General features: G+C 47.8%; 1 protein-coding gene across 3 annotated transcripts; it reads left to right on the top strand.

The window, feature by feature from the left end:
- Positions 1-286: 286 nt before the first annotated feature.
- LOC118508288 (cyclin-dependent kinase-like 4) lies at positions 287-9046 on the top strand. 3 transcript variants are annotated; one of them, XM_036047931.1, is made up of 7 exons: positions 287-1494; positions 6200-6268; positions 7342-7678; positions 7760-7925; positions 7994-8244; positions 8311-8406; positions 8482-9046. In XM_036047931.1, the coding sequence occupies exons 1-7, from the start codon at positions 1427-1429 to the stop codon at positions 8734-8736; spliced, it is 1242 nt and encodes a 413-aa protein (XP_035903824.1). In that variant the 5' UTR covers positions 287-1426; the 3' UTR covers positions 8737-9046. The 3 variants fall into 3 exon arrangements, with proteins under 3 accessions (XP_035903824.1, XP_035903825.1, XP_035903823.1); XM_036047932.1 differs by having other exon boundaries at positions 289-1494; positions 7372-7678; XM_036047930.1 differs by lacking the exons at positions 287-1494; positions 6200-6268 and having other exon boundaries at positions 6283-7678.
- Positions 9047-9573: the final 527 nt, after the last annotated feature.

Below are 9573 nucleotides of genomic sequence, written 5' to 3'. Positions count from 1 at the left end.
TGAACGGATAAATATTCCCCCGATGGAGTGAACCTAAGAAAATAACTCGCAGAACGACAGCAACAAAATAGATTTGTAAATAATCTTCTCCGATCTAAACTCCTCCTTTATCATCTATCGTTAATATCCTCGTTCTCCTTTGTCTGCCATTAATATGCTTTCCTTTGCTTCAAAACCCCAAAACTGCACACTTCACTATCTCATCGATCGTATCGATCTCCACTCTATGATAATGATGGATTGACAATCATAAATAATAAAGCGAAAAGTAGACTTTACGCCCCACAAGAGACACAGGTGTCGCAGAACGGCGGGTCACGAACATTATTTACAGCCGCTGGCTTCCGTCCGTCAACCGGTGTCCATACCACCGCACCAACGAATGGGTCACCGTCACATCCGCGACGAACGCGAAACCAGCTACCGCGATACCCGAGCCACCATGCGCACCAACCTCACGCCAGCCCAACCGGAGTGAAGCGAATTTGTTTTGTTTTTCACCGTTGCCATGGTGAAAGTGTTGTATGTTTCTTTCTCTTCTTCTAGACTTCACGGTCCTTCTCTTTGCACAAGCCAGTGTTCTTTGACTTTGCTAGGACTCACACAGCAGGCAGGCACGGACAGTTCTGGTCTCTGGGGCCGAAGCTAGGCGTGGAACAGTACGGAGGGTACATTCGAGAGCAAGAAAGCAGGACATTCGGCCGTAACAAACGTGCTGTAACCAGGATCCGCGAAGGAAGTCCGCTAAAAGTTGCTAAAATATTCACATCCGAAAGAAGAAGAACATCCTCGAAGCGGGAAAACCGGGAGTTGTGCCAATGGTTGTGGTCAGTTGACGGTTACACTCGGAACTCTTCGTTCACAGTGCTTGGTGTGTTAAATGCATGGTGGAAATAGTTGGTGTAGTTGAAGCAGCTTGCCGTGAGCAAAAAATCGAACGAACGGAATCTATGTACGTGCCCCGTACCATCGTCAAGTCAAGCGATCGATTTTTGGCTCATTGAATTCTGCACCCAAAACGGGCGAGCGCGAGAAGGTGCAGTTTGTGGTTTTCTCCCGTCCGTAGAATGAGCCCGGTAAGCGGAAGCATTCCAGTTGCTACCTGATGAGCTGCTTCTGTTATCCCTGAAGGACTTAGCACCGTACCAGTGATGCCAGTGATCGTAATTAGTGCACAAGAAGCCAACACGGAGATAGTCTTGTACGAGTTGTGTGCTCTGTACGCGGATGTTAGCATCTAGTCCCAACACAAACAAACTACAGTGGAAAAAGAGGTTGTCCCTTATCTGGATTAGTGTTGTGTGGCAATCGACACCGCTAGCTACTCGCGGAACTGATCGACACAGGCACGATACTGGAAATTAAACGGAATACGAACACAACCCACCAACAACCCGCCACCAACGGTACCAACGTGGCGGTCCGTATGGACAAATGGTTCGGGGAGAAACGGTTGTGGTTGTTTGGTAATCATTTACCGCTACTACCACGCAGGTAAGCAGATCTCCCTTTTCCCCACTATATCCTAACGCGTCTCTTCACAAGAGCGCCATTTTTGAGTACTTTTCCGCTGCACTCTTAATACACTCGATGTCTTATCTTAAGACAAAGTCCCCGATTAATCATATACATTTGCTCTGAAATTGCTTATCAAAAAACAAACGGGCCGAAAGTCCTACCAACCGAACGGACTGTAGGGTCGGGCAGGGCCAACATTTCCGGTAGCTAGGGATAATTGAGGCCGAAGGCGTGTGCAGTGCTTTGAACTCGTGCGGGAGCCAGTCAAACTGAGGTGTTCCTTGCTGCCAAACACTAGCAAGGCTGGGAAAAATGGCGGACAAAAAGAGACGAAAGTGGAGAGCGAAAGAGACAGAACAGATGAGAGAGACCCGGCCGGAGTGTCCTGGTAAAGAGTTATTTATGATGGGTCCAAATGTTCCAAGTTCGCCCTATTCGTCCTGCGACCAAATGAGAACAAACGAACAACAACAAGAACCGGTCGATTCTCTTGGATTAGCATCTTCGAATCGAATACATTTGTTTGCTTTTGTCGAGAGAGATAGGGCATCGAAAGCGAAATCATGAATGGCAAAGTAAAGAGAAAAAAAAAATGGAGGTGGACTCACGATTTGCCCACCTGCTCAACACAATTGTACTGGCGCATTTGTGTGTGTGTGTGTGTTTGGTGGATGTTTATGTTATTTCTTTTTCAACTTTATTTTTGGATTGATTTTGCAAACATCATGTATGTATCAGTGTCAGTCTATTATTGCACGCGAATCGCGTGCCACGCAGATTGGGAATCCATTTATCGATCAGTATTAATAGGCCCAACCCCAAAGCTGTACGTAAGGGGGTAAAGGAACTATTTCCGGCCGGGGAACGTGGGTGGTGTAATGACTGGCGCACCGGTACCACCGTTCGGCAAGGATGTGGTCCCAGCAGGTGGGACGATCGTGGTCGGTGGGTTTTCCGGTACGACGGTTGTTCCGTCCGCCATGATGTAAACGGTATCCGCAAACACGATCGATAGATTGTTGATCGTTTCCGCCTGCACCGAGGTGGCACCCTCCGGCAGATGGATGTCCATGTTCTTCTGGGCGCCCAGGTGAATGGGCAGCGGACCGGCCACCGCGAAAGGTGCAGCGACAGCAACCAACAGTACGGATGCAACGAGGAACAGCTTAGCGGCCATCTTGGGATTGGAGCACTTCTGTTTGAAGGAGAACTGTATTGCGCGCGTGTGTGTGTGTGTAGAGCACAACTGCAGGAACCGATGTGACAATGCACGGTGAGCCGACTGGACCATTTATATCATAAACCGAGTGGCAAGAGCCGGGCAGGATATAATAGCCTTATCTAACTGCCACCTGCCGGACATTACTAATCGCTGACGGCATCATGTATCACAACAGCAACACAACCGGGAGAACATTGTTGGTCGAATTTGAACATCTTTTTTCGTCGGTGGACGAGGAGGGGGGGGAGGGGGGCTTAGTAGCAAGAGACAACCACGTGAGTAGTAGTAACGAGTGGATTACTAATCGCCGGAAATGGGGGACGATGTCGTCGGTAGCAGCACATAGGTGAATCATGCTTCGGAAGCGGCTTCGCAAGGTTCGATTCTTCCTAGCTTCGTTCGGAAGTAACAATTTCTTCTTCGCAACAGTGTGCACTTGCTATTGATTAAATTTATGGTCTTCCCTGACATGTCCAGTCTGAGGATGGATCGACTTATGTAAGGCAATTGATTGATGAGTGTCGCGGTCAGAATTAATGACCTAGATTAGTGAAACACAAATAGCTATCTGGCAAGAACACATTCCAACCGGTACCTAACCGTCATCGTTTAAGCGTTTCAATGTCAGTTACTCAATCAACTGCCGAATGTTGGTGTTGGAGGGGTGGAAGGGATTGGAGAGGTCGGGTAGTTGCAGATCGAGTCTTCATAATGCTGACACATGCCTGTTATGCCGAATTCTTTTCGGTAGCAAATTTGATGTCCATTGATAACTTCATTATTAAGACGTGCATGGGCTCTTTAAACGATTCAACAAGATATTCAATTTGCTGATTTTGTTGGAAGGTCGAAGCACATCGATACGTGGTTCAATTTTGTAAAGCAGTTGGTGAACACTGGTGTGGTAGATATTCACTATTGCTCCAGTGAAGACATGGTTGCCGATGGACTAACAAAACCATTGGCACGCGTTAAGATGGAGAAGATGCGCCAACAAATTGGACTAGAATCTGCCGAGTTTGAGGAGGAGTGTTGTGGATCATAGCAACCTCGGGAGTTAGGAATCTAGTAGGCGTTGCTTGTATAGTTATGTAGATGGTTGTATAGATGAATAAAATTAGTCAGTTGTTCTTTTCCACTCGTAAGAGGAAGTACCTTCCAACAGATTTAACTAGTGAATCCAGCACTGAATTCCTCCGCTAATTGCTTACTATGGCTTTTCTTGTGGACAGATCAATGCTATCACTCAATCTCAATTTGGCTTTACCACGATTTCTCTGTTCACGTCAGGAATCCATCCCATGTTCGGGCCACTGTCTGAACCATCCTCTTTTTTGGCTTTAAAACCTAGATCTGAAGTACCTCTTTACTACGCAACTGCTTTTTAGCTTTAGCTGGGGTTTGTCGAACTTGAACGCGACTAAGAGGAGTTCGTCCATTTTAAATAGAGTCTTTGCTGAAGTGATTTATTTTAAATTTTTATACATCTACAGTTGCTTCCTTGATTCTCAAAATTTTGAGTCTAGAAGATTTCCAACGCCGTAAAGAGTGGGCTGACGAATTTTTCATTCGATGAGCCTGTGTTTCGTTCTAGTCGATTCGGCATTTTTAAGACGACATCCCTTTCCTGAAGGATAAAGAATTTAGAATCGCATGACTAATCCGGTTCTGGTAAATCGCATACAAAGACTCACGAGGCCTAAGGCGCGGACCATCATCTCTGTACTAGGGATCAAATCTTAATCGTATCACAATCGAATCCCAATCGAATCCAAACGAAAACCAAACGAATCCCAAATGAATCCCAATAGAATCCCGATGGAATACTTATAGAATCCTATTCGACTCCCTATTCAAATCCCAATCAGATTCGGACCGGCTCAGACATGGAAAATGTTATACAATTCGGACAATTTTATACAAAATCCACAGTCAAATTATTGGTTCTCTTTTGCCAAAGGATCAACGTGCCAACTAACTGCCCGAAAGCTACTCTGAACGATGTGGTATATAATACTGGTTTAATATAGGAGTTGAGCTAAATTTGATCCATTGAGTAATCTGTAGTTTCATGATTTATTTAAGTTTGATTTCTATTGTCACCAGAAGTTAGTCTATTAATTGATAACACCCTGGATAAGATAGAAGGGAATATCGTCTTTGACACTTGACTCGGAAATCCTTCGGCAATTAAAGCTCGAACTCCTGCTACAACGACACGATGCTTCACTGCGGGTTTAGTGAAATTATTTCACAGGAGAGGCGATTGCTTTTGGTTCATTAAGACATTCTGAGTCTCCAGTGCTAAAAGAAGAATTAATCTGCTAAGTTTTGAAGTCAGGGGCTTGTGCCATATAGCCATAGCTCCGCCATCATCGTGAACCAACCTATTTTCATCTCAAGAATTTCCGATAACTCTATTGTGCTTGAAATGAAAAGTACACAACTCTCTAAATATGACCGATAAAGCAACTTGTATCAGTACAACAAGCAGCAAAGGGAAACCCCGATCGCAATATCGCACCCCACGGCGGAACAGTTATGCCCGTAACGAGTGTTTTACTTTTTGACCTTAAACGCTTACTTAAACATGGCGTGTGGAAAAGTTTTTCTCTTACCCGTTCTAGCAATCGATCCGAAAAAACTTCGCTCTCCTAAAGGTCAAACCTCGAAACTCGTGGGGGGGGGTGGGTGAGAAGGATGCTTGCAACCATCCTACTGGCCCACTGTAGAGCGGCGGACCCGCAACAATGACGACGGGTTAGCGGCGTCACACTAAAGACGCCGCCAAAGGCATAAGGCGCTTACTACGAACTACTACTTGGCGTGATAATTATTGCCGATAAATATCACATTTTCTCCCTCGCCTGGGTTGTACACTCTGACCTTCTTTTCGTCATCGACGCCGTTTGATTGGTATTGGAAAAGTTTCAAGCCTAACATTATCTTTAATGGATGTAGTGGGGTATAGTTAAAGTTGCAGCGTGTGAATATATTAGGAAGTGTCGTGGATATGCACCCCCACCCCGTTTTTGTGGGAACTTGAGCAGGATGTATTCCTTATGCTAGGGGACAAAAAAATCCTGGAAGGAATCTCTCTTCTCGACCAAACGACATCTTGGGTTATATACCTGCCATTTCTGGAGGACAAGACTTAAATGATATCACGTAGTTGGATAGTCAGTCTTCACTCAGGGATCCCGGATGGCATTTGAACTCCAGTCTTGCCGTGTGAAAACCGGCGCCACTTTCGCCTTCACCACCGGGGCGTCCCTCCTAAAAGAAATATTTAGGTCCCATATATTGCAGATATAGTCTGGTGTAGAGTAGGGACAGTCAGGAAGGTCCTTATACCAAAGTTAAGAAATTGAGAACGAAAGACACCGTATTCTCCATTTGTCCACCGTATTTCGTGCATAATTCATTTTCCCCTCCGCTTGTTTCCACCTTCCTCCACAGCAATCTACCCTTCCGATGGACATCCGGCGAGTCGAAAGCAGAAGGAGTTATCAAAGCCATACAGGAAAGGTAAGACTACTGATGTCACGTCTGGTGTTTTCGGAGACGGAGAGGCACGGGGCCGAGAAGCATGGGTATCGCCATGTGGATGGTGGAAGGAAAGGATTGTTTCCTGGTTGTAACGAAACTGCTCCATGACGACATAACCACAACACTATGTGGGTAATTGAACAACGGGCCACCGCATCGGTAGTAACAACTGCAGAGAAGCCTTAGCCACAAAGACTTGCCACCGTCCGTTGTGAGGTCCTTCGGGGTGTGATATCGATTTTTGGTTTGCTACCAATCACTCCCAATGTGCTAACCGAACCGGCCAGCTCTACTCCGCTCTCCGGCAGTGCCATTAGTCCATTCTTTCTGACCACCGCGTGATGATAAGATTCGCCATGTACGTACGCTTCTGAGGAGAAGTCCTTGTAGCTGCAGAGCTTAACGTGCTTGACCAACGAGGAACGGGTGTTGGTGTATGCGTGTAATTCGGGTTTTACTCACTCCCTGACATTGAAGAGGGCCAACGGCCCGGTGTGGTCCTCGTACCAAGGCTAGTGCCAAACATTTGCGTTCGATTCGAAGGACTCGCGTGAAGGAGGACGTTCGACCGAACCTTCCTTGCTCACCATAGTAGCGCGCAGTCCAGTCGGACCTCGGTCTCGCTCTTTCACGAATGGAATCTTCCTGAAGCAATCATAGGTTCAGGGGTGTTAAAGACTCTGTATGTGTGTGTGTGTGTGTGTGTGTGGGTTTCCATCCTTAGAACAAAGGAAGAAAGGGATAGAGAACAGCTTCACTGGTCAGGCGATTTTTCCATTTAGCGATTTTGGGGGTCCGTGTTGCTGGACGACCGGATCGCCTGCTGGCCAGTGGAGTCGCAGTTCACGTTGGAGAATGTTCCAGCGAACATTCGCTACTGTCGTACGCTCGCGCACGATCCTCTACGAGCAGGTCCACCCGGAGCAAGTGTCCAGCAGCTGCTGCTGCTGTACCGCGGTGTCCCATCCGCTGCAGCTCGATCACGATTGGCCGGGACCGTGGCCGGCCTGTATCCAACCGTCCCCACTTACCGACAACCCCGCTTACGGCAGCATGTTCGTCCTGTCGACACTCTTTTCCAGATCGCGCGGCAGCAGTAGAATGGATCGGTACGAAAAGCTCAGCCGGCTGGGCGAGGGTTCGTACGGGGTGGTGTACAAGTGTCGCGACCGGGAGACGGGTTCGCTCGTCGCGGTCAAGCGCTTCGTCGAGTCGGAGGACGATCCGGCCATACGGAAGATAGCGCTGCGCGAGATACGCCTGCTGAAGAACCTGAAGCATCCGAACCTGGTCTGCCTGCTGGAGGTGTTTCGGCGGAAGCGCCGGCTGCATTTGGTGTTTGAGTTTTGCGAGCACACGGTCCTGCACGAGCTAGAGCGACATCCGGAGGTACGGTGCAGTGTGACGAGAGCAAAAGAAACCAAACCCGACCCGGTGCTAATGATTCTGTGTTCTCTCCCCCGCAATCAGGGTTGTCCCGATAACCTTACAAAGCAGATTACGTACCAAACGATCCAGGGCGTCGCCTACTGTCACAAGCAGGGCTGTCTGCATCGGGACATCAAGCCGGAAAACATTCTACTCACCGCTCAGGGACAGGTGAAGCTATGTGATTTTGGATTCGCGCGAATGCTCAGTAAGTAAGCGATGGGAATACATCCAGCAGACAGATGGAATCAACCTGTCGGCTTGCTGTTGTTGCAGGTCCGGGTGAAAATTATACAGACTATGTAGCAACGCGATGGTACCGCGCGCCAGAACTGCTGGTCGGCGACACACAGTACGGTACACCGGTGGATGTTTGGGCCATCGGGTGTGTATTCGCGGAGCTGGTACGCGGTGATGCTCTCTGGCCCGGGCGCAGTGATGTCGATCAGCTCTACCTGATCCGACGCACCCTCGGCGATCTTCTACCTCGGCATCTGGCCATTTTCAATCAGAATGAGTTCTTTAAGGTAAGTTGGTTAGCGACCAAGCGTTGCAGGACCCGTTAACCTTAGCTCCGCATTATCGTTTCGCAGGGTATAACGCTTCCAGTGCCACCGACACTGGAAACACTCGAAGCCAAGATGCCATCACGTACCTTAGCGAATCCGTTGATGATGGATTTTCTGAAGGTAAGCTATCGGTTGAATGAACCCTTAATCTACGATACTCTTTAAACACCTTGTCCCCTAAAAACCCTTTTCCAGAAATGCTTGGACAAAGATCCAGCCAAACGCTGGTCCTGTGAGCGGTTGGCAACGCACCAGTACTTCGAGGACTACATCACCAAACAGAAGGAGATCGAGCAGACGATTACGATCGAGCAGAAGCAAACGGGCAACCGGGAGCTAAAGCCGAAAACTTCAAACACTTCGCTCCCGCAGCTACCCGGCACACAGGAGTCCCGTGTACCGCAGAAGAATCTTTTCCTACGGTCCGATCATCACTTGCCAACCATATAAAAGAGAAGGTGCTGGAGGGTACGCTGTGGCTTACGTTCGTGCTCCAGTTTGTTTGCTCAGCTGCACCGCTCGCGTGCCTCGGTAGACTGTCCAGTATGAGAGAAAAGCATCAGCATCACTAGCAGCAGCAGCAGCAGCAGCAGAAACGTGGCAGATGCGTTCTTGTCGGTTGTACTTTGTTCTGTTACGCCTCTGTTACTGTCCCCCAATCTCCAATTTTTCGTTTCATTTTTGTTCAACGCGCAACTTCTTGACAGGACTGAACAAATATTTAACTGCAATGATATTGAGTAAAAACGTATCTTCAATATATGGATGAACCTGTCTGATCAATCTGATGTATCACATGAAATTGTCCATTCTATCATGAAGGTGCTGTAGTTGTTCGTTGAAAGAATGGGGTTTTTCTATTTTACCGCAACAGTTGCGATAAGTCCCAGCAATTGAGTAGGAGCCATAACATCAGATTCTTATGTCAGACATATCTTCTGCCACGATGTCTGAACTGGCTGACCGTGATCCTTAGGAAAGCTCTTCAGCATCATGCAAATTGTCATACGACGAGTTCTTCTTACTTACTTACTCACTTCCTAATCAGGCGCTACAACCGCTTTGCGGTCTTGGCCTATTGCAACAATCCTCGATACCGCTCACGGTTTAGCGCTGTCGTCTGCCAATCTATTACGGCCTTTCTGGCGGTTTATCACGCCTCCTCTGTCCATGTGGACGGCCGTAAAAGGACTTTACAGGTGGTTCGTCCGGTATCATGTTCATGACATGACCAGTCCATCGGAGCCGACTCTAATTCGCTGCACGTTGGTGTGATCACCGTACTCA

The sequence above is a fragment of the Anopheles stephensi genome, chromosome 2 (genome assembly GCF_013141755.1).
Source record: "Anopheles stephensi strain Indian chromosome 2, UCI_ANSTEP_V1.0, whole genome shotgun sequence".
Classification (NCBI taxonomy): Eukaryota; Metazoa; Arthropoda; class Insecta; order Diptera; family Culicidae; genus Anopheles; species Anopheles stephensi.
Note: the sequence above shows the minus strand (reverse complement) of the source record. Positions and strands in the feature narration are given on the sequence as shown.